This window comes from Poeciliopsis prolifica, unplaced genomic scaffold (genome assembly GCF_027474105.1).
Source record: "Poeciliopsis prolifica strain line A6 unplaced genomic scaffold, Auburn_PproV2 SCAFFOLD055, whole genome shotgun sequence".
NCBI classification, from domain to species: domain Eukaryota; kingdom Metazoa; phylum Chordata; class Actinopteri; order Cyprinodontiformes; family Poeciliidae; genus Poeciliopsis; species Poeciliopsis prolifica.
In genome coordinates, this window is record NW_026562430.1 from 2,369,596 (window position 1) to 2,393,878 (window position 24,283).

The 24,283-nt window shown below is 38.4% G+C and overlaps 2 protein-coding genes across 2 annotated transcripts in view; one reads left to right on the forward strand and one right to left on the reverse strand.

Moving 5' to 3' along the window:
* The window catches only part of LOC129379088 (gamma-aminobutyric acid receptor subunit gamma-3-like), a 69,846-nt gene that overhangs the window by 21,160 nt on the left and 24,403 nt on the right, over positions 1–24,283 (forward strand). The window contains exons 3-6 of the mRNA XM_055059670.1: positions 1,312–1,379; positions 19,268–19,359; positions 19,684–19,815; positions 23,413–23,495. Of these exons, the coding sequence (XP_054915645.1) occupies positions 1,312–1,379; positions 19,268–19,359; positions 19,684–19,815; positions 23,413–23,495 (375 nt within the window). The remainder of the gene's footprint in view (positions 1–1,311; positions 1,380–19,267; positions 19,360–19,683; positions 19,816–23,412; positions 23,496–24,283) is intronic.
* The window catches only part of cfap221 (cilia and flagella associated protein 221), a 91,697-nt gene continuing 90,840 nt past the window's right edge, over positions 23,427–24,283 (reverse strand). Inside the window, exon 29 of the transcript XR_008608138.1 lies at positions 23,427–23,502. The gene's annotated coding sequence lies outside the window, so the exon portion shown is untranslated. The remainder of the gene's footprint in view (positions 23,503–24,283) is intronic.

The window sequence follows — 24,283 nt, forward strand, 5'->3', positions numbered from 1 at the left end:
TGACAGGCTTAAAAATCCTCTTTTTGTTCGATTTTGTAAGTTACAGGAAACTTGAGGAAACTACACCAAGCTGTAAAATAATGATATTCCGCCAATATCTTTAGATCACTTGCATCCATCTTGCAGCAGTGTTGGGTAGCGATGTGTAAGGTGTCAGAGTTGTGACTGTCATGCTGCAGAATCTGTTTGACTTGATACGGCTAATAGAGACTCTACAGCAGACGATGTGTAAAGAGGCCATGCTGCAGTGTTGCATCCAACGCTGGATTATCATCAACTTATTGAAATGCAAGGGAGATGCCAATTAGTAAGACTGGGGTTTAGTTTTATCTCTCCTTTTACATTCCCTGCAATGTAGAACTAGAACTTCCATTAGATATTATATGTGGAAGAAAAAACATCTAGAATCACAACATAATGGACTTTTAATGTATGTTTAAGCACATTAGAGCAGAGCCTAATTTAGGTGATACATTAGTGAAGCAAACATTTAATTCCCAAAGATGCAGTTTTAATAGGAATGCTTTGTTTCAATAAGCTGAAGCTAGTATGTATGGGTTACACAGAAAAGCAAAAAAGCATGCATGTAGAATAATGCATGAATCTTGGTGAATTTTTCATGAAAAGTTTGCACTCCTGCCTTATACAAACTCTCCCCTAAAGCATCTATGCATTCTGAAATGTCCGTCTGTCCTAACATGGCTCGTTTTCTGCTGTACCTTATTTCACATTCCTGCTTCAGAATAAACAAGTCAAATGCTCCTGCAGAGTAAATTTAGCCAAGATCCTTGGTGCTGACTGGAAATGCTATTACCTGCCATGGTAACTCTGGGAGTGCTTGAGGAATCAGAGCGCAGCTTCTCAGATTTTAGAAGTGTAAATCTTTCTTCTCTGGGTGGATTGATGGCTCTGCCTGCCTCCAAAAGGAAATGAACTGGCTTTATGAGCCAAGGTGACACTGAATGATGAAAAGCGTGGTTTTTAACTTGATTATTTATACTTCTGTTTTTTGGTTACATACAAGCCGCAGGATGGAAAGAATGACAGCGATATATTACCAGAGCTTTTGTAGTTCAGTAGCACTAACCTTTTCGACAGTCCAACACAAAACGCCGCAGAGTTTTGAATCTGAATGTAACATGGGTTTAGATTATTCAGAAACGTGATGGAAATGTTAAATGAATGCTCTATCAGATGGTTGCTACATAATGTAGTTTATCACACAAAATATCAATAGTACCCATTTAAGTTTGCTTAAAGGACTCTATGTGCACTGGATGCTCATATTAAAGTCATTTTTTCCCGTTGCAGAGAAACCGACCGTCATTGACGTGGGCATCTACATCAACAGCATCGGACCGGTGTCGTCCATCGACATGGTGAGTCGGGTTTTCTTCACCCTCACACCTGTAGGTTTTACTGTAGCCCGACTCCAGAGCCTCATCAAACATGAGCGGCGTCATTTCTCATGTTGCATTTGGAGGTCATCTGTGACGCCGCAGATGTTTCTGTTGCAGTGTGAGCCAAGAAGGACAGGTGTGGGTTTTGGTTTGCTTGATCAGCGCGGATTCAAGCCAGAAAAAAAAAAAAAAAAAAAAAAAAACTAGCCAGTTTGGACTTTTCTGTGGATAATCATGAGAAATCAAAGAAGAAGAAAAAACAGCTCTGTATATGTTTTCCAAAAAGAGCAGAATTCTGGATTAGAGGCGTAGAAAAAAGCAAATTGCTGAAAGTAAAAGCCTGATTTGCAACAATGGGAAAATAGCTGCTTCTCAAAGCGTTAGGAGTTTGTTCAACAACCTCTCGTTGATTATTTTGCAAAAATCTGTTCCATCACTGTCAAACATTCAACCAAGTTGAATTTTTCTCACGATTACTCATCCTCACAACATAAGTGTATGGCTTTGCAGATTTTAACTGAACTAGATGTGATAAGAAATTAGCCAGATGTTGAGCTGCTACTATCGCTTTGCAAGGTGGAAAAAAACCCTGATGACATGAGATCCTTTAAACATGTTATGAAGAGCTCTAAACTCATTAAAAATTAGGTATGCACCTGTTACACTTAGCTGCTGCATGCATTCAGATTTAATTGGATCAAGTGTTGTGTATAACACCCTTCACATTTATTAAAAAATGCAGAGTTATGGAAGAAGGCTTAAAATTAATTCATATTTTAGATTTGATTGCTTTTCAGCAAGGGGAAGAAAAAAAGTTGTTTCAATGATTCAGTATTTACAATTAATTAACAACAAAAAAATAAACAACTTTGTGAAAGTATTACTAGCATTACCAGTGATTTAAAAGTGGGCTTCGAATTTAAGATTTCCAACCGGACAAAGTTGTTCCCTAATAATTAGAGTGCTTTAACATGCAGCCATTGTGCGGAGGGATATTTAGGCACACTCCCAAAGTGAATTCAATTTGGGATGCAAAATGGTGGACTCCAACTCACAGTTCATTAACTTGATTTTCTACCCTGCACTCTGAGAAGCCAGTAGGCTCTCTGATAGACACTAAAATCTGCAGTCAGTGTAGATCTGGGTTTCTGGAACCCTTATTAAGATTACTGAACCGCTGCAGAAAACGGCCTCTGTTCGACTCTTTCTTTTCTTCTTTTTTTTTTTTTTTTTTTTTTGTGGCTGTCCCGCTTGTCAGGGTTTGTGCTTTCCGTGGTGGAAACAAGTGCAGCTAATTATTAAAGCACCCAAAAAAATCAAATCTGAGGCAGCAGCAAACACAAGAGGAAACTTAGTGAGGAAAGTCTGCTTTGTATCCTGATTCCAGCTCATACCAGAGAGAAAAATGTTGCACAAGCTTCATAACAAAACACTCTGCACAACTGAGACATAACTGCAGCTCTGTTGCAATCAAGTCCAGGACAGGAGATCGTCTCTGCCAGCAACAAAAACCCTATATGACTCCTCAAAGGAACTGTTTGTTCTTATATTGTATTTTTCCCCATAGTTTATACACTGCAATAACCCATACTCCCTTTGGGTTTAATAAAGTATGATACAGTTCAATAAAGCTGTGAAAAATATTACATTATTCTGACTGCATCATTAGGAAATATTTATATTTTCAGCAATTTAAATTTTCTTTGCAAGAGGGGATATTAAGTTGATGCTGCAGAGGCCTCACCATCTATAAGAACTAAAATACCCAAATGAACATAAACATAAAACTAACCTAAAGAATATTTCTCCTTTCAGTTCCATTTCTACATTCAACCTCGTATCAATCACAAATCTGCTCATTTTGAATCAGATCAGGTTCCCCGAGTCTTAAACAATAATAACCTATTATGATGTTTGAATATAATTCCTGGAATGTCTCACAAGCATTCAGCTCTTTTTATTAAAGTTGTTATGACAGTTTATGGACAAACTTTTCCCACTGCAGTATTTAGTCTGACACAGAGCAGCAAAGCCACCACATATTCTATCTATGATGCTGTTAGGATCAAAAGCTTCTGAGCCAACTAATTAGGGCTTAGTTTCCACCTTTTCCTTTCATTAAATGTTCATATGACAGGCGCAATGCAAGTTACATCAATCAGCGTGTCACATCATCTTTAGCCACTTAATGTTCAAAGCACATCCATAAAGGCCGTTTAAAAATGAATATGCATTCCAATGGAGAAACATAACCAACACATTAATATTCTGCCCTCTTTAAATCATGCTCATTAAATGTCTTAGGATTAAACGTCAGCAGTTTGACATCTCCAGAACCGATTCCAGTTTTTTGACATTAGTTTGTAAACCTTTTTATGACCCTGAACTGTTTCATATTTTGTCACGTTACACTCATAATGTGACAAACGGAGGAGACCAGCACAAAGTAAAGTTGTAGCAGAGCCCCAATCGCAGAAGAAATTGTAAATGCCAATTTTTTAAAATACTTTGTCATTTGTAATTTATTTATTTTTTCTTGTCAATGGATTGGTCGATCTCTGCTACTCCTCCAGAGTTACTGCAGACCTTAAACACAACACAGTACCAGACTTGTTTTTAATGCTGAACATTCTGTCTGAAAACTCAGAATACCCATATTTAGTTTCTACACAACTGGACACCAACAGTCTACACCTCATTCAAACATGAGAGCTGTAACCTCAAGCCTCCCGCTGCCTGTAGTGGGTCAGTGGGGCATGACTGCGTTGTGGAGCCCAGAGCTCCCGTCCATGAAGGAACAGAGTCCCGCTGCGACATCCCGATTATCTTCCCCCTGTGTAAGCACTGATTGGCTCCACGGTGCCAGGGCCAGTATATGCCGATCACTGAGACGTGAATCCCCAGCCACCTACAGATTTGACTGGAGTGGAATTAGCGCCGCGTCACAACTGGTTTCCCCTCCCCTTTCCAGTTTTCTCTGCGTCAGTTTTGTTTGGGAAGTGTTTCAGTGAGAGAGAGAACAAGAAGTATCCTCTGACTAGATTGGCCTGGTTTCCCTCTTTGCTCTTCGAAGCTCAACATTTACACTCCGCCGCGCTCCGAGTCCGATCCATCAACAGGAGTGAGATCTCCGTTTTACATGTTCACTCGCTCCTCGGGTCTGAATGAGAGTTCCACATGAAAAACCAGGTCAGTTCCCCAAGGCTGTATCAGATTCATGATCCATATTGATACACACATACATGCACTCGCACACACTGATGCAACTCTGCAAACAACCAAACTCCAGGAAGCTTCTCATCTACCATTGTGCAAAACACATTATCTTTCTTCATTTGGTGCGGTGGTAATGGGCGCTGGCTGGGGCGATGCAACGGCAAATGAAGCCGATGGTAATTTAGGATGTACTGTGATGAATGGTGGAGTGATTAACCAGCATTACCAGCTTTAAAACTGGAAGAAAGGGCTCAGTTTCTCTGATAACAGACAGCAAATTAACTGACAAAGATGCCCTCTGACCTCCATACAACGTCCAGCAGGGATCACTGGTCATCTAACCTTTTTGTCATATGAGCCAAAATTGTTGAATCAAAACTACTTGAGTTTGAGTCTAAAAAGTGCTTTTTTGTTTTAACCTGGTAGACTATAAACTAAACATGCGATATTTAAATTAACTGCTAAGGCTTTAATCCATAACCGGCTAAACATTTTCAATTTTTTTGAAGAATGAATGAGTGAGAAAATGTTTTTCTATGATCTCTAACTGATTTTGTGAAAGAAACTCTGGAGAAGGACCTTTAGTCTGCAGATAATTAATGTGGAAAGTGAATATATAAAAATAAAGACAACTAAATGGGAACATTTGTTTTTAGTAATATTATTCAAATCATTACTTTTCTCTGATTTGCTAGAATTATCAATTTGTAGTCTTTCAAATAAATTTCCCCACAATAATATATTCTTGGAGTAATAACCCTCCCTGTTGTTCTTTAATGCATTTGCTCCCAAGAAAAATCAACAGATGTGACATCAGTAAAACCTGCTCTATAGCTAATGGCCACCAGTTGAAGACAAACTATTCCTTTAAAACAACTCATAGCACTTTACCACCTAAATCTGACTTGATGTCTCTGGAAAGGAATAGCTGGTATTAGAACTCCTCTGGTAGGTAGCTGGGTCAGAGCTAATCTTTAGTGCATTCAGTAGAAACAAAAACTGGAGAAATCAATCCTCAAGCAGAGATGCTGGAAATTGCTCAAGAGGCTGAACCACTGGAGGCTAAACTTGTCATGATCTAACCATGTGCTCCATCTTTATTTAGTGCTCTTCTCCGGCAGCAAATGAAGGATTTAATGATGTAAAGCTGTGCAACGACCCATCTTCTGAGAGGTGAAATGGATTGCAATTAAAGGCAATGGTTGTTGGGGAACATTAGAGCTAAAACTGCAGTGGCTGGACGCATGGAGAGCAGGTAAAACCTGTTGGCTTTATAACCCGTGTGAACGGATTCACCAAAGAGAAAATAATAAAAAATAACTCAAGCGTGGATTGGATGGAGTCCATGTATGAATATATAAGTCTTGACACAGATTCTAAACCAGATTTAGGTCTTCACTTTATTGGGCCTAAAATATTGGAACCAATATTTTAGGCCCAATATTTGACAGAAACCAGGTATCTAGGAACTTGGGAATTGGATTGGGATCACACACTCAACTCCATGTGTTCATTCACTACACGACCACAGAATAGAAATATTTAAATTAATTGCAACACTGTACTCGTACCAGAAAAGTCTGAGTAGCTAACAGATTTCACAATATTGCAGCAACAATGTGGAAATGAAACAGGTCAAGTTAGAACCGCTCTTAGTTTTGGTCTGTTTAAATTACTTCCAGGTCGTGAAGACTGATTTGTCCATATATTTTGACATAAATAATTTCTGAAAATCTCTCATTATTTGACACATGTCACATTTAAAAGTGTTTGTCTGTTTGGACAGAGACAAAAAGCACTTCTCTGCACATGAAGATGAAGTTGTTGGAGTATGAGCTTTATGTCATTCCTTCATGCTTCAGTGTTTTAGTCGTGTGTGAGTGATTCCAGACTGTATTTTTTTTGTTATCCTCTCAGCTCAGATCACATCTGCTCATCGAGATCCCTCTTTTTTTCTCCTTCTTCCATTTTGTGCTCCTAGTGGAGGCTTCAGAGCTCATCTTTCCTTTCCTTGTTGTCACAAATCCTCGCCGTTCGGGTCTGAGATCAAGGTCGCCCTTCCCCAAGATGAGCCGGTGAAATTAGCCGACGTTCCAGTCCTCGACTTTATCGACGACGAACACATTTATCGCCCCATGATTAAAAGAAAGAAAAAAAACAGAGAAAGACGAGGGACAGTGACTCAAATGGAGAGGACAGATTATTAGTGCCACTGGCACACCATCAGTCCAGCACAGCTCTTCATTCTGGCACAGAAACCCTCTTTTCATCAGCCTGAGCATATCCAAAATATTACTGACCCACAGCAGAAAGCAGGTCGCAACAATGCACAACGACGTCTGAGATCTCAGAATATGCTTGCTCTTCCGTCTGATGTGAGGCTTTAAACATGACATGGCGAAAACCAAATACAGTATGTAATTTCAACAAACTTTTCACCAATGCTCAAACACGTTGGTGGTACTTACAGGACTTTGGTATCTGCAGGCATAAACAACTTGGACCAAAATAGGCATAATATCAATTTATTTTTGTAAGCGTTTGTTCATTGTTAGCCAATTATCAAAAGATTCATCACTGGGATTGAGAAGAATATAAACCTTAGTCACCATCTTAAGAGCCTTTGTTAAATTTCAATTTGCTGTGGCAATTAAGAACTGGTAATTTGAATTACTGATCTTCATTTCAGATTTCAAGAACAAAGTCGATGTTTATCTTACGTTTCTGTTCCATGAGGAGACGTTACCTGGATCTAATTTTAGCAGACAGATTGAGCTGCTTCCATTTCAGTCAGATCTGATTTGACGCTTTATATCCTGCAGCTATACTTACTCGATCAAGGCTGATAAAACAGGTGTGTTTTTGCATAAAAGCTCGCTCAACGCAGGCAAACACTAAATCAGTCGACAACTTGAATGTCCCCTTTGAATTATTGAGTTTGGCTGTGAATGAACGCTGGATGCTTGACTCACGGATTCTTATTTTTGTTCGATTCATCCGTTGAACTTTTGGTTTCCCATGAAACCTTTTTTTCCCTCCCGAATGGAAGAAACGGCAAATCCTCCAGCCGCAGTGAAACTTACTGAATAATTAAGTCCGTGGAGATTGAAGGACTTCCTGACCCTCGGAAAACACTGAAGGAGCTATTTTTGCGGCAGGGACACACACACAGGTTCACTTAGACTCACATTTGAATGCAGCCATCCATCTGCCTTTGATAAACACACACGTGCAGGGAACACACATCAAAGGCTCCAACCCTCTTCTGAGGAGAGTCTTGGAGCCAGAAAGGAACATTGTGTTTTACTCCATCTCTGCTCATTTCTATGCGCTGTTGATGTTTTCGTCTCTTATTTGAGCTGCTATAATAATCTGCATAACTGTCACTGTTATGATACAGTCTGTATTTCTCTGAGTCACAAGGTTTAGCAATTTATCAAAGGTTTTGCCTTTTGAGAGGAAATGTACATGAAACATACTGTGTTAAAAATACACTAAGGTATAAATATAGATGTAGCGACTGCTGGAAATTTAAAATACCTGATTTAAGTCGCAGAATAAAAACAGCAAAATTCGTCTTTTTATAAAGGTGCTTAAACTTGCTGATTACCAGTTAATCAAGTGCATTTGATTAGCAGCACCTGGCTGCTACTTACCTTAATTTCTCTCAAAATAGTGAAAGTAAAAGTTCTTCACATGGTAATTTTGCATTTTGAGACTAAGACTAAAATCTGGGAACTGCATGTGTCATTTAGGAAAAACCAATGATATTCTTGCATCTATTTGGCATGTGAAATATGGAAATAGTTATTTTTTTTACAGATAATCTTTCTCGTACTAAACTATCATGACAAAGTGGCAGTTTCAACAGATTTGTAAAAATATATATTTTATAAAAGTTGCATCAAGCAGCTTTTATGCATTTTTCAATCATTTGCTTCACTTACAATTTAGTAAATGCATGCTACATTTCCTCTGATTTTTATATCACTGGTAAACTGTGTGCAACAATAGAGTAAGATTTTTAAAGATCTGTCAGATTCAATCTTGAAAAACCAAATAAAAGCTAAGAGTTGTTCTAGGAGCAGCTCTTTCTTTGAAATTGGACCAAGTCCAGCCTACAGAGCTTCATATTCATCACTGCAGCAACATTATTAATAGCATTTTGCAGGAGTTTTGCTTGTGAAAATTGTGGTCTCTGCTACTTTTATTGGGTAAACTTTCTGTTGCCATATCGATCAGCCCCCAGGGAGACTCAGGGTTCGGTACAACTACAAGCCACGACTCGCCTTGCTCTAATGTTAACTTATTAGTGTCTAATGCTACAGTCTACAGACAGACTGAGCTGTAGATTTGATTTTTAGACTAGATTAGCAGCCGTAGTGGTGTCTCACCAGCTGTCTGGGTTATTGACTTTCTGACAGTCTACAGTTTGTGCAACTGTCTGATAGAGAGGTCCACAGCAGCAGCACAGCGATGAGGGATGATATTCTCATCTTTTCTCTGCCAGCATATCTTTGAGTCCTGTCTTCAGAAAAGCTCAGACGTCTCTGCAGTGGTGGGTGTGAGCTACTAGCAAGGCAGGGCATTTAGGACACAGAGCTGTTTCATTGCTAGCTCTGGATGCTAGTTGTGGATTTCAGAAATATGAGTTCAAGAATGACTTTCATATCTGACAGTAAAAATGAAGATTAAATTTAAAGGTTTGTACCGTAATACTTCCAAAGATTCTTCTTTCTCCATATTTAACTGTCTACAAAGTTAATTATTCCCATCATCAACTACTTCTTCTCTAAGAAATTCCTGTCACCATATTATGTCATTTCATCAAAGGGGAACAGGTGTGCTGGCCGAGAGAGTCGATTCTGGCGTCTGAGGCTCAGGTGAATAGGTGGAAGGAGTCGAAACAGTGAGTGACAGGAGACACGGTCCGATTATAAAAATAAATGGTTCTGAGGAAACAACTGTGACACTCAAACAGCTGAAAGGTCTCCCAGAGGGCTCCGACACTTGGACATTTTCTGCACTCCAATTTCAGTCCAAGCAATAAGTAACCAAACGCAACAATTTTGGAGAGCACATTTACTCGATAAAAAATTTTTCCATGACCGGAAAATATCAAAAATCAGCACAGCCATCCCAGTGGACTTTCTTAATGAGACCGCCTCAATATTCCTGATGCTCAATGTTGACATCAGTGACGAGAGTCAATCAATTGTCGGCAGTAATGAGTTTTCAAGACCAGTACAAGGTCCCTTTATTTATCAGATGATACTTTACACCCACAAGGACTATTATATAAGCCATTTGGATGTTTTTTAAGGGCCACTTGATTCTCTTCAGTGTTTATGAAGCTAACTTGTTATTTAGGCAAAATTGGGAAGCGAAACAAAAAAAGAAAAGTAATACAAATGGTGTTATCACTCAGATTTGATGAGATGCAACAGTGTGCGAGTTAACAGCAGGAGCAGAGCGACGGCTCATGAATCAGAGAAAGCAGCTCGAGCAGAAGAGTCTTTGTCGTCGTGTACGACGGAGAATTTCCCAGATGTCACACGTCACTTTAAAGTGCTCTTTAATGTAGTCCCAGTACGTGGGTGCATATGTGAAATTTTCCCTTTGCGGAAGTTTTTTCTTCTGTTCCATTTTTGACCTTCAGTGATGCTTTTCATTTTGGAACAAGGAAACCGAGGCTGAAAATTCATGAGAAAAGGTTATCTAATTGCAGCAGAGAAGGTCAGGTCTTAGGTTTTCTCTTTTTTCCTAACAAGACGGACATTAAATGGTGTCAGGAAAAAGTGTGCTCAACAAGATCTTAAACTGGATGAAAAACTTCCATATTTTAGATTTATATTCAAATTAGCCTCACAAACTTGTTATTGGTGACCTTTTCAAAAACGTGACTGGTACTTCAGGAAGAATACGCTTTGAACTTACTTTTCTCACAACTTTTTTGCAATTGGCGCAGCGCTTTTTTAATTCCATTAACTTCAGTCGGCTTCAATGCTCACTAAAAATGCTAAAAAGACAAAATACATGAAAGGAGTTCTTAATATCTTGTTAAAACCACATTTATAAATCTCTCCACAATTATAGGCTCCACTCTTTAATTGCAGCAGTTATTTAGTAAGAAAAAAATTAATAATTCTTAAAATCCACTTTAAATAATTTCTTAAATGAACAGATTTACAATCTTAAATGGTTAATGAGCATTATGTGCCTCAATATGGCTGACTAAGCTTATTTGACATCTTACAAACTCTTATTTTAAATTCTCCCTTTTTTCTTACCCAATAACCATTAAGACAACAGTTCAATGCTCCACTGACCATATCGACAGTCATATGAGTTTATTAATATCTAAAAAAATCTTACTCTTTAAGCATCTTAGTGTGGTTAAATCTTCACTGGCACAGACAAAGCACCTGCATATTGCAGCATGAGCTGAAAACTTGTTCTTTGGCACAACATTTGAAAAGCCTTAAACTTTAAAGCAGAGAAGCAAGTGTGTAGTGCTAAGTAGACATTTTATGACGATGGCAATGTGAACTGCAGAGACTGAGAGGCATGTCTAAAATAAGAACCGCCCAGACTCTGACAGACATGCTTGGCATAGTCATGCTTCATGTGTTTGTGAAGTGTAAGCAGTTGTGTTTGTTGTCATGTCAAGTCTTTGGAACTCTGTTTTTTTTTTTTATCTCGACATCCAGCTGCAGAGCCGGATTCTTTCAGGATCCTCAGAAAAAAACAGCTTTTCAAAAACTAATTACTTGGACTTGGAGTTCATTATGTCACAGTTTACAGCATGTCGTCATTGCAGCTTAAAAGTGTACAGATTCATATCATGTCTCGATTAGCTGTGACCGTGCTGAGGTTTTAAAAAATGACTGGCGATTATGAGAGTCAGCATGTATCGATTTGCTGACACAGGAATTATTTCAGCTTCACTAAGTCATGTTTGTAGTTTCTTTCCTTTGCTTCTTTACACCAGAATCTTTAAATAATTCACAATAAAATCCTTCATTATGTTTCAACACCTTATTCAGTTTCATGAGCCTCTATTTTTCACTCGTTTTCTACTCCCCTTTTCTTAAAAATCAATTTATACAGAAAATTAGCATTTGAGCGAATGAGTTAACTTAAGCTTTCACTGATTAAAGGACCATTTCTGAAGCCTGGGGGAGAAAAAAATCTTCAGGTAGATTGAAAAAGGGCTTAAAGCATCAACACAGTGGCTCAGATGCAGAGATATGCATGAATATGTATTTGTGATTCCATTACTATTTAGCTATAATATAGTAGCTGTTAACCTTGTTTAAGACAAACGTGTTCAGCTAAGCAATTCCCAATTAACGGAATGAGAATAGAAATCAGGAAGTGGAAATATCCTCGACCCCAATCATAATTTAAAAAGTCCAATTACGTACATAGAAGTGATCAGGTATAGGAGGTTACAGGTCCTAAGTTTTAGAACTTAGGACCTGTAGGTCCTAAGTCCTGTTTCAATTAGCAAAACCAGTGGTTTTATTAGAAATGATGAATTAAATCTACACCATATTTGTGTTCATATTCTAGAGCTGTTTCTTAGTTGTTTTTGGGCAGCTTGTGTTTAGCTTAGAGGTGTTTTAGACCAGGTGTCTGCTTCTAGTTTACTTCCATGCGCAAAATGTTTTTTTTTTTTTTTTTGCACATTTTTGAATTTTTACATCTGTCCTGGATTTGCTATGTAAACAACAACATCTGTACCTTTACTGCAGATTGCAGTGAAGGTGCATTTTGTGCAGAAAACTGGAGATGGGTAGATTCTTATTGACGTTAGAAAGAATGTTTGAATAATTCATCCTACTTTCTGATTCATTTACAAATGAAAATCCTGAACATATGGCATTCTTTAAAATTTCTACAAATTATTTAAATGCATTCTGTACAGAATAGCGCAACATACTCCACACTTATTTATGAGACAAATATGCAGGTTTTCAAATGGAAAAGAATTGTGAAAAATATAAGATAAATTGGCAGCTTGGTGCTTTTAATCAAATCTTGGATTCACAGACTGTGACCAGTCTCGGTACATCTATTAGACCCAAAGTTTTTGCAGTTTTCTTTAGGGAACAGGTGGGTGTTGGCACAATGTTGGGAAGGAAAGACGACAACAATGGCCTTGGATAAACAAATTCTGCTGCCCATCAACCTAGGAAGGGTTATAATGACAATCCATACTGAAAATGATAGAGGAAAACTTTTAAGCTAGGTGCTAATGTTCTCTAACAAACAGATCGTGCAACGCACAGAGAAACTTAAGTTTGAATTTAATCTCAAACTCTGCAGCCTCAGTTTGACCTCTTAAGACTTGCTGACTCTTTCAGATGAATCACAAGTGCTACATTTAGTAGCACTTGTGAACATCTCAGAGATGGGACATAATAGCGCAAATAATGATTGATGCTGGGTGAGTCGGCCAGATCCTCAGGCTATTGGATGCATTGTGCTGTGAGGTAGTCAGCCTTCAGCGATGCCAGATGCTGCTTAGCCGTAACAATCTGTTCTGAAGGAGTTTATGAAAGACATTAATGTTCATTGTGCCAGTTGAAAAAAGCATGTAAACTCATTTTTATATGGGTTGCATTGAGAAATTCTGAGCCGTGAGTTTCTCACCTGCTGGATTCAGTGTTTCAGAGCAATTTCTGTTTGCTAGATTAGAAAGTTTAGCAACTTAACAACAGCTGAAACTCTAAACTCCACTACCAGATCTTAGAAACAATGCACTGAAGTTATTTCCAGTAAATTACTGATAATAAACTGATGCTTTTGTTTGTTTTAGCTTTTCGTTCCACTGACTCTGCTACTGCTAAATATCTGCACAAAGTTTCATGATGGGAATTTTAGGAACTTTCAAAATTAAGCAAACAGATATTTACAATAAAAAATATTGATACTAATATAGGTTTTAAATTCAGAATGTGCCTGCATTGTTAACCAAAAGGAAAAACTTTATATTTATTAATACAAACTTGTTTTATAGGTTAAATTATTACAAATGTAGCTTTGAATTAGGGATTCCTAAAGGGCAGGGAGGTAGCAGTCAGTCTTGCAACAAATCTTAAGAGGCTTATGACTGAAGACTGTTTATGACAGCCATGACATTTTATCATCTCAATTTGAGCTTTTGAGATGCTAATCAGCTGCTACCTGTTGTCAAAAAAACTAATTTCCAAAGTTGCACATCATAAAATTAAGGGCAAAAATCTTCCTTGCTACACCACAATCAGAGGAAACAGCAACAACCCAATGAAATCATGAACTAAAGTCTATGACAAGAGTAACTTCCACGTGCTGCCAACATTAGAAGCTCACAACTAGAAAATGATTATTTATTCATCCATAAAATGAATTAATAACATTTTTCCCCACTGCTGTGGCCACCTGTTAGTATATAAATTAGCATAACTGCTACCTTTCCCCCAAAATCTGTATCCTCTCTGTTGCCACCACTATAAGCAGCTCAGACATAAATAAACCATTTATCTTAGTTGAAGCAGCACAGGTGATGGACTCGAGGTAAAAAAAAAACAGCCGGACATAATTTTTCATTTCCCCACAAATGGACTGAACAAACAAGCCAGCTATGCAAATGGTTCTTTTGTTCTTTTCAAACGTCCCGTTTTATTTGTTTTTTTCCAGCGAATAAGACAAAAGCGTTTGTGAAATTACCTCCACATCAGGACAAAAGCTGCCTTCAAAACGCGTCTTTTGTCTGCAGGTGCTGCTCTGCTTTGTGCTTATTACTCATGTGACAGAAGTTCGTCGTCAGCCTTAAGCGGTAGCGGTGAGAGGTCGGCTGTTTACCTTCATGCCTGCCTGTCACCATTGGTGGGGCATCACTGTGAGGCTGCAGAGGGGTACTTTCCGGGTATTTTCCGTGCTTACTCACGGCCACGATGAGAACAAACCAGAATATCGAAATACCGGGCCTCATCACAGCTGGGAGGATTTGTTCCCGTTTCTCTTTACTCCTCAAATTTTAAATGTGGACCAGCAACTAATTTTCCAAGTACAAGGAGATATTAATATTTCACTCATAAATATTTATACCAGCTGTGCAGCATTGGTTTTGCCTGAAGAAACGCATTAGTCAGTGATCTGTGCTTTAGCTTGAGATTCCCTTTTCTTCACATCTCCATGTCAGAAACTGCAACACAGTGTTTCTGGATTCCACTTGATCAGCAGTAGAAGAGAGGAAACCATTATCAGTGAGATACACATGAAGCCCCCAAACTCACTTTTTACTACATTTAGCAAGAAAATTATCTTTAGCTCCACAAGTAGTACTTTTATTACAGATCACAACACACATTACTAGAACTTAAACCTACATAAAATGCAAGCAGGCAGAGCCTGTAAGCATTAAAATATCTTTTTGGAAGCTCAAAAGCGTTCTAGCAGATCATTGCATGGTGTCTAGTGTTTTTGAAATAGAGTGCTCAAATTTATTTTGAAATTGAATAGATCAAACTGTGTGTAATTGCAAAATAGAAGAAAAATACACTAGATATTTTCATTAAAAAAAATGTGTGGTATGAACTTGTACTCAACCCCCTTTAAGCTGATGCTCCTAAATAAAATCCCACAGACAAAATCAACTCTGCTGAGTTCCTTAGCCATTGTAAGATTTATCCTTAAGATTTGAAACTGGAAACAACAAATCCAAGAAACTGCTACCATATTATGAGTCAAAATCTACCGATTGCCGTTTCCTGAAAGGAAGAAAGCGCTGATGAACTCCACAACTCAAAAGAGCTGCATGTCCACAGAAGATATGATGATTGCAAAATCATTTCTAGGGTGAAGTGAAACCCCATCTCAGCAGAATACCAAGCGAACAAAACTCTCCAGGATGTGCATGTATCAATATTAAAGTCTCCCATAAAGAAAAAAGCTGCATGAAAGTAAATACAGAGAGATCACTGCAAGGTGCAAACCACTCATAAGGCCCAAAGATACAACAGCATTGAACAATCTTGTTTTGTAACGTGAGAAAACAGGTACGCATTGTCAAAGCTCTGTACATCTGAAATAGAGATAAAATGTGTTACTGAAGTTGTTACACCAGTTACAATAAAGGTTTTTGTCATCGTCAGTCAGTTCTGATGTCAACCGTCTTAAAGCACATAAATACAAAAACAAGGACCAATCAGGTGTGGCTAAGAATATTTAGCTGTTCCACATCTAAGCTGCAGGTCATTATTTTCAATAAAGCCTCTAAAAGGAGGCATTTGAAGAAAATGTACAAAACTGTATAAAAACTCCATTTGTGTGTCATGATCTATAATGCAATACCAAATCTCTGTATAACGTCCCTAAAAATAGACAAAATGGAAAAACAAAGTAAAAGATGACAATATTAGATGGGAGAAAAACTGTTTTTTTTTTTTGGCTTACATTAAAAAGAAATCTTTATGGTATCGATCTTCAGTCAAAATCTAATTTAAATATTTAACATTAGCAGTTTCTGCCATTACCATAGAAATGTTAATCCAGTTTGTCAAATATTGAGCTACAGCTAAAGGACTAAGGTCTCCAATAATCCAGTTTTTATGTCAATCCTGTTCAGGATTTGGGAGGATCTGGAGTTTTTCCCCAATCATGTCTTAAAACACTGAAAAAACCTAAACAGAGAGACGCCATTTGGGATCTCGACCATCAAATTTTCAGCTATGAAACAACAATATTCTTTATGAATGCAATAAGACCCCAAAATAATAGGCACTTTTAAAAAACCTTCAAAATAATTACATCTCTTAAACTTTCAGTAATACCAAGTGCTCTATTCAAGTAATTTAGCATCTTTATTCCAACAAACTCCCCTCAGGTACTGAAACAACAAGTGCTCAACAATGGATGAATCATTGTAATTACTTAGAAGATTGGTAATCATGAGAATCCTGCCTCAACCAATCTAGCTGATTTTTAAAATACCTGCTTTGGCATTTTAAGGCTCAGGATTTTAATCTTCACAAATATACATCCTAACATTGCTCCGTCTGGTGATCAATGCTCGAATCCGGGTGATAGATAAACGTGTGTCCAGTGTGGCTGGAGCAACCTGATGTGAAAATGATGAGGACAATGTGAGTTGTTGTGACGCAGGTAGAGTGTAGCTAATGAAGTCAGACGTGCCTTGTATGCATCCTTTCTCTTTAATAATGGATTTCGCTTCATAGTGCTGACCTGCTTTTCCTTCAAGACAAATCTGTTGTTTTACACTCAGACATCAGTTCAAAGATCTCAAAATGTGTTTTCCTTGAGTTCAATGTTAAACCTATGCTTCAACGTCATATAAATGAAATAAATTTGAACCTGGGATCTTATTAATGTTTTAAACACATGAATTTATCTTCCTGCTTACATGGAGATTAATGTATTTTCCTCGCACTGAAAGTACTAATGAGTTTCCTTTGTCCCATTAAGGGACACAGGAAATAATTTGGCGTGTTATGAAATATTTATGCAGTAAATGATGCCAAACACATCCGCTACACAAGTCAGTGCAAAAGTTTTGACGTTGCTTAAATTTTTTGTTTCATTTTGTCATATTACAGCAACAGATTTCAATGCATTTTATTGTTTTTATATGTGTTAGAACAACATAGTTGTTCCTCAGTGAAGAGAAAATGCTACTCAACCCTCTTTTCTCCAAAAAAAAAGAAACAGTGTATTCATTCAGAAGTCATGTTATTACTATCTAGATTCAAGTTTTGTTTATTTTTTTTATTTAAATGAAAGAAAAGGGAGTAAAGTTGAACAGGGCTATATGAGCTCATGATCAGGTCAGCGGTTCATTCGTTTGTTTGTTTGACCCGAAGTAACAGTCTGCTTTAGGTCTCATTTTCCTGGCACTGATCCCAAGGGGAGCAAAACAGCTGGTGCAGTTAAATTTAATCAGATATCTGTCAACACTGCACTCCATCGTTGTGTGTAATGTCCATAAATAATGGACCATCTTCAGTGCCTTGTCATGTACTTTCCAAACAGACCCAGTTAAAGCCAAGAGTCCCATGTGTTCATCTTCAAGGCGAAACAGTTGCTGCTTTTCTGTTTATGTAGTCAGTAAATTATAGAGGCGTCATCATCAGCATGGTATTTTCCCGTCAATGAGCAGTAATAAGGTCTGTCTTTTTAATAAATGTAAGAAAAGGCAGAAAAGGAGGAATGCTTCACTGAAAAACAATAAAAAGTTCCTGCAGAGTTTGAACGTCTTTTGGAAAAGACAAAACTGTCCTGAAGAGAAAATCCTCCTATATCAGCCCCTCACCAGCAAGGATGGTCAAGGCTCTGTATCACTAAATCATAATGGCCCCTGAAATGACAGTTTCATATCAGCAAAGGCTTGGGAAAGACTTCTCCAAGCCTGGCCTTATAGCTGACGTGTGTGTCCTGAGAATATCCCTTGAAGGCCCTGACCATCATGGAGACCCAGAGCTCATTAACAGCTGAGGCTCAAAGTTTGAATCTAATATCTATTGTGTTATTCCACTTCCTCTATGCATTTCTTTTATAGATAAAATTGTTTGTTGCCCAACAAAAGGATAAAGAGATTAAGCGACAATGACAACTCCACCCGGCAGAAAATAAGGGACTCAGAGCCAACAGGCAGATCATTTGAAGGAGTTATGAAATGATACAAGCACAAGCAGTGGTACAGTTTATATCATGGGAGGGTTTCAGTTATTAATACACTGCCTGTAAGCTACTTGTAGGCTATGTAGAGCCCTTAATTAATCACTGAATACCCAGGCTTGATATCAGAAACACAATGTGACAGAAATGTTAGCATCATGCTACAACAACCCCATTTGGCCTGATAATGAACTGCTCCTGTCAAAGTAAAACACTCCAAACTGATTCACATGTTAACAATCTTTGATGCAACTCGATTCAGTTAAAGAAGCCATTTATATCTCAATATGAACCAAATTATTCATGATCTAAATGTAAAAACACATTGTCACACAGCACAAAACGTCCATGAAGATTTGTTTAACATGACACATTTTTCTTCTCTGATGAATTTACAAAGTTCACGTTTGATTTTTTTAAAATTTGGATTTTTAAAAATTGATAGCTCTGTTGTTTGACAAGTTTCAAACCCGGCAATCAGCAAAGAAAGATCAAGCTGGATGTGAAGCACTTTGTCAAAGCGAGCGTTCAGAACAACACTTTTCAGGGTCTTAATTACAGCTTATGTGAAGAAACAAGCAACCACCAAACAAATAAAAAAAGAGAAATAATCCTTTTGGGTAAATAGAAATGTAATTATTGAATATCAGCTAAATGAGAAAGTTCTGATTCAATGTTCTCACGGTAAAACCTTGCACAATTAAACCAAAGGTCATCGCCGAGGTGAAAGAAAATATGCTGAAGTAAATAGTTTGAGAGATGCTGTAATTAAATTTTCATATCAAAAGCATAATATGGTTTTGCAGTGAAGGCTGCGCTGCTGTAGGGTTTTCTTTGATGTGGACATTTTGCGCTCAACTTCTCCAGCACAGCGATCAGCTCACAGACCTGCTCTGGAAATCTTTCCGCCTGTGTATCTCACTAAAACGCCTTGTCCGATCACTATATCGACTCTTCTTTTCTCTCCCCAGGAGTACCAGATCGATATTATCTTTGCCCAGTCTTGGGTGGACACCCGTCTGCGGTATAACAGCAGCAGCATGCGGATTCTGACCCTCAATAGGTACAGTGTATTTGCTACAACTGTGCTTTATTTGTAATCAGAAGCTTTTCTACAACTAACTTCATAACAGTTTGTCCTTCTGTTTCAGCACCTTTTCTTAGACAATATCTCATTTGAGAACAGTATTCTCCTCTCTTTCCGTCTCGTACTAACCTGTAATTAATGGAACAAATTGATTGATGTGCTGTTTTCCCCAAGTCGCCCGGGTATTTTATTATCCTCCTATTGAGACGGGAGGCCGACTCATGCATTTCACAGAAGTCTGGAGGAAGTCTGCTGCAGTGAAGCCTCACCTTGTTCTCTCTTTGTTTCTTGTTCAACCAGCAATATGGTCGGCCTGATCTGGCTGCCCGACACCATCTTTAGAAATTCCAAGAACGCCGACTCGCACTGGATTACGACGCCCAATCAGCTGCTCCGCATCTGGAACAATGGAAAGATACTTTACACACTGAGGTGAAAACCTTCACAACACACAGAGATAAATCACATAAAACCAGGAGAGGGCAATGCACGAAAACAAGACTGAAAAGACAGCAGAGCTGCTGGAAAAGCATTCATGTTTTTGTGTCCTTCAGTGGCAGGTCAGGGAATTGTACTCGTCTAATCATTTTTGAAAGTGCTGCCGATAAAAAGAGAGCGCTGTAACATTTTCAAGAGGTGACATTGGAAAGTTCTGTTGCATTATTCAAATGTCTAAGTTGGTTGCAGCATGTTTCATCCTGTCCATCTGCCTAAAACATCCAGAGTTCCTATTAAGCCATTTCAGAAGGAATATAATGATGAAAATGATCATTTTTACTTTGTTTCGAAAAACTAAGTACACCCTTTGGAAAGAATATGCCTCGATAAACTAGTCGACAGCAATTGTGAGAACTTCTATAAAGTTGGTCAGGAGCATGACAACAATAACAACAAGCGATCAGAAGCAATGGTTGCCTCCCATAAATCTGTGAAAGGTTACAAAGACATTTCCAAACAACCTGAAGGACCTCACTCCTCACAGGTGATTCAAAAGTAGAAAACATTCAGAACAAAGACGAAATGAATCAACTTCTGAGCAGATCTTTGAAATGCTCAGAGAAACTTCCACAAATTAGAACAAAAATGTCGACTGCAACCATAATTATTTTATGTTAATTAGACAAAATTCTCTTTTTTAAACTGTATAATTGATTAAAATCTGAGGTTCCTTTGCCATGTCGACTGGAGTAGTTTTGGCCCCGCCCACTGCCTTTGACACATAAGGCTGTCGGATAATTGTAGCTCACGTCTGAAATAATTAAATTATGAAACAATTATGCATGATTTCTTTTAACATTAAAAGGCTGCATTAAATGCAGATTTAAATAATTGTTTTTTAATTTCAGATTAAGAAAATCCCATTGAACTGATGCACTTTAAAACCTCCCACTTTTTTCATTTCACTACATCTAAAAATTAACATCTGACCTCAGCATTTTAAACTCAAAGCAGTCAGGAGGAAAAAAATCATTTAAATATTCTTTCTGTAGCTGAAGGTAATGTGTTGTTGTTTTGGATGGTTGTAAACAACAGCTGCAGCGGCAGACATTAATTTGACAGGCCGCCCACACATCCACAGCGCGCACTGCGGTAGATCTTATTCTCCGTATCAAGATTCGAATCTTTGCTTTTGTTACCAAACGGTTATTTGCCTTTAGAGCAGATATTTAAAACATCCTCTTCCAGCTTGTCAACATGTCCTGCTTGTGGTTTGAGGAACCCCCAGCTGTCTGCAGCTACCGAGAAGGAAGAAGGAAAAAAATAAATAAAAGGACAATTTGAGCAGACGGCTTCTTTTAAAATTTTATAGCCATTTGGATTTATGAACTCTCAGCCTCTGACAGGCTTTTATGCCTGGAGGATCTGTTTCACCTGCATACTGAGAGTTTGACTAAACCTTGGCAAACAGCACAACAACCAGGCTTTTGTTTACACGGCCCTTGAAGGAGAAGACGCAGCAACCCTGCTGTGTCAGGACTCTTCGGGGGCCGTTGTGAATAAACAATATTCTTTAGACTTTAGCATTTTAGGTTTGCTGTAATTTAAAATTTTACATTTCCATTTAGGTATTTAGAAGGTTTCGATGCAGCTTTTCATACAAGCTTTGAATGTCAGAAGGGTAAAAGGCTCACTTAAAAAATGTCTAATTAGTAGCAGGGGCCTAACCCGTGATTGTAGGGGGATAATTTGTGCTGTTGCAGAGGTTAATACCACTGATCACGGCCTTCTGAACGTGCTTCTTATCAGCAGGGGATGAATGGGCCAAAACTGAACCGCTTTGCATCAAAACAGCAAGAATTTAAAGCTGCACAGATCTCTTTTTTTCCTGCACAAACAATAGACCCGGTCATTACATTTGATAGGAAAGGGTCACCCGTCGTGACAGATGGTTATCGCCCGACACAGCTGTTCCCTTCAGCTGCACAGAGTCTTTGGAGTCACTTCAACTCTTTGTAACCGCTCTCTGTTGCTAACTCTCGCTAATTGACCTCATTTTTAAATTTTTTCTGTAGCTACTGCAGATTAAATGTGAGCAGCAGCTTTAGGGCTTCAGTACCTGCTGGTTAGCAAATATTAAGCTTGACGATGGGAGGATGTAAAGGTGTTGCAGAGAGCAAAGTTACCCTAGGAAGGAAAAACAATGACATTGGCTTCTATCTGAAAACTAAAACCCTGTTTATAAAGATTCAACTTGTTTAATTTTCCCTGTGTGTCAGTTTTTGTTTTGCTGAATCATTAACACAGACTTCAGTGCTTTAGATACGATTCTGGGTTCTCTTGTGATCTCCTGGTTGAGTTATAACTTTTTATAATACAGCCAGGTTGGTTTGATTTAATGAAATCATAATTTCATAAGTTTATAAAACTTCAATGTTGCACCAAATGTTGATACTTTTTAGAGGAATCCTTAGGCATGAGAGATTCTTATGTTTCTCATACAGGAAAATGATTCTGTATCAAAGTTAAGACATCCAGAATTGAAATGTTTCATGTCAACGACTATAATTTTTGTAATTTATGTTTGTGTGAATCGACATGCCTGCCAATTACACTAAACTGTCAAGTGATGGTTTCCAGAAACTCATCTCAATTACTAGCTAACTAAAACATGTTTCTGTTTTCTTAGAAAATGACACCAGTGCATGTCCCTGTAACTTACTTAATAATGACTTTCATGTAACAGATATTAGTTTATAAAACAGGCATGTCTTAGGGCGCATTTTTCTGAAGAGCCTTCTCTCAGACGCACCTCTCTGCTTCGAAGCAGCTTCTTGTTCTCATTAATTTACAGTCTCTACCAAATCTAGACTTCCAGGCTCCTGACAAGAATGGAAGCGAGCAAGTATGCAAATTGAGATTGCACATCATGTGCAATTTGTTCACCTACAAACAAGGCGAGTGAGGCAGCCCTCCTCCTGCTTCGACTGAGACTCCTCTTTTGTGCTCCAAGTCAGGCAATTAATTAGAAATTGTATGAAGGACAAAGAGTCAACAATGTGTAGCAAGCTGGGGGAAAAAAAGCTGGTGTGTGATCTCATTTTCAGAACCCTTATTGTCTCTGAGAAAAGAATCTTTTGGTTATAAGCTCATGTATGAGGAGAAAATGAGCTAAATCTAGGCTTACAATTTGCAAGGGGGAATAAAAACCGACATCCCAGATTCTCCTGAACATCTGGTGTATTGACTTGTCAAGTGATCAGAGCAAAGTACCTCTGATTTTAGAAGCAGACATGCCTTTGAACCATGACCTAACTGCAGGGGGGAGAAGCACGTTTAACTCGTATGATGAAAGACTCGTGTCATTTTGAGGGATTTCGCGCATCAACCGTGCAATCGAGTGTGATCCTGTACCATCTGGTTTCAAGCCAGTGCCTCATAATCTCCAGTGCCAAAAAGTGCATCCTGTGATAAAAGCAGTAATGAGTCTTGTGCACTCACAATGTGCTTCACAGTCTGCTCAGCGAAGGAACTGGAGAGCCCTGAGCACCTCCATCTAATCCAGTCTTCTCTTTCTCCCTCTCTCTCCAGGATGACCATCAACGCAGAATGCCAGCTGCAGCTTCATAATTTCCCAATGGACGAACACTCCTGTCCTCTGGAGTTCTCCAGCTGTGAGTCCTGGCACCAAAAATACACATCCATAGAAACACGCTGATGCCCGGCAATGCATATACACAACTTTATCAAGCCAGATAAGGTAAAAAGAAGAGACGTTGGTGTAGGTTTGTCCCATGGGCTGCACTGGGTTCCTATGTGAAAACATCAATGTTTCAGGTAGAACTGTACGCTGTTTTAAAGGGAATCACTGATCAGGGGATTGGTGATCAGCTCTCTATAGACGGGAATATTTTATGAGGCTGTCATGTCGCTCTGTCTCAGTGAAGCTTCTATTCATGTTCGACAGCAGAACTTTTTCCAAACAATCGAGAGAAAATGATCTCTTACCTCTTCTGAACTGAAAGCTGGCCAGGAACTCAACTGCACTAAGGTTATTAAATCATCCAAGATTCCTGGGCTGGTTTACTGCCATGATTCAAGTTTCTTTTTTTCCTTTTCCTGTCAGATAAGTTGGCATCCTAGTCAAAACTATCACTGAAATGCACTCAGAACTTCAGTATTTTCTGATTATAGATTAGAAATTTCTACCAGAAGAGGTTGAATCAGAAAGTCTCAATCGACTCTCTTCTTGAGAGTTCCCTACTTTGAAGCTTTCAAAGTGTTGAAATAGTTGCTTCTTATGGTATTCATCTTTCTCAACCAACAATTTTAAAAGAATAAAATGAAAAAGTAAAGTAAAATCACCTGCCTGCAGTGAAGAAGACCACAGTTAAGGCTTTGTAGTATCATTGTTCCACTATGATGCCCTACAGCTGCAACATTCAAAGACTCGCTGCTCATA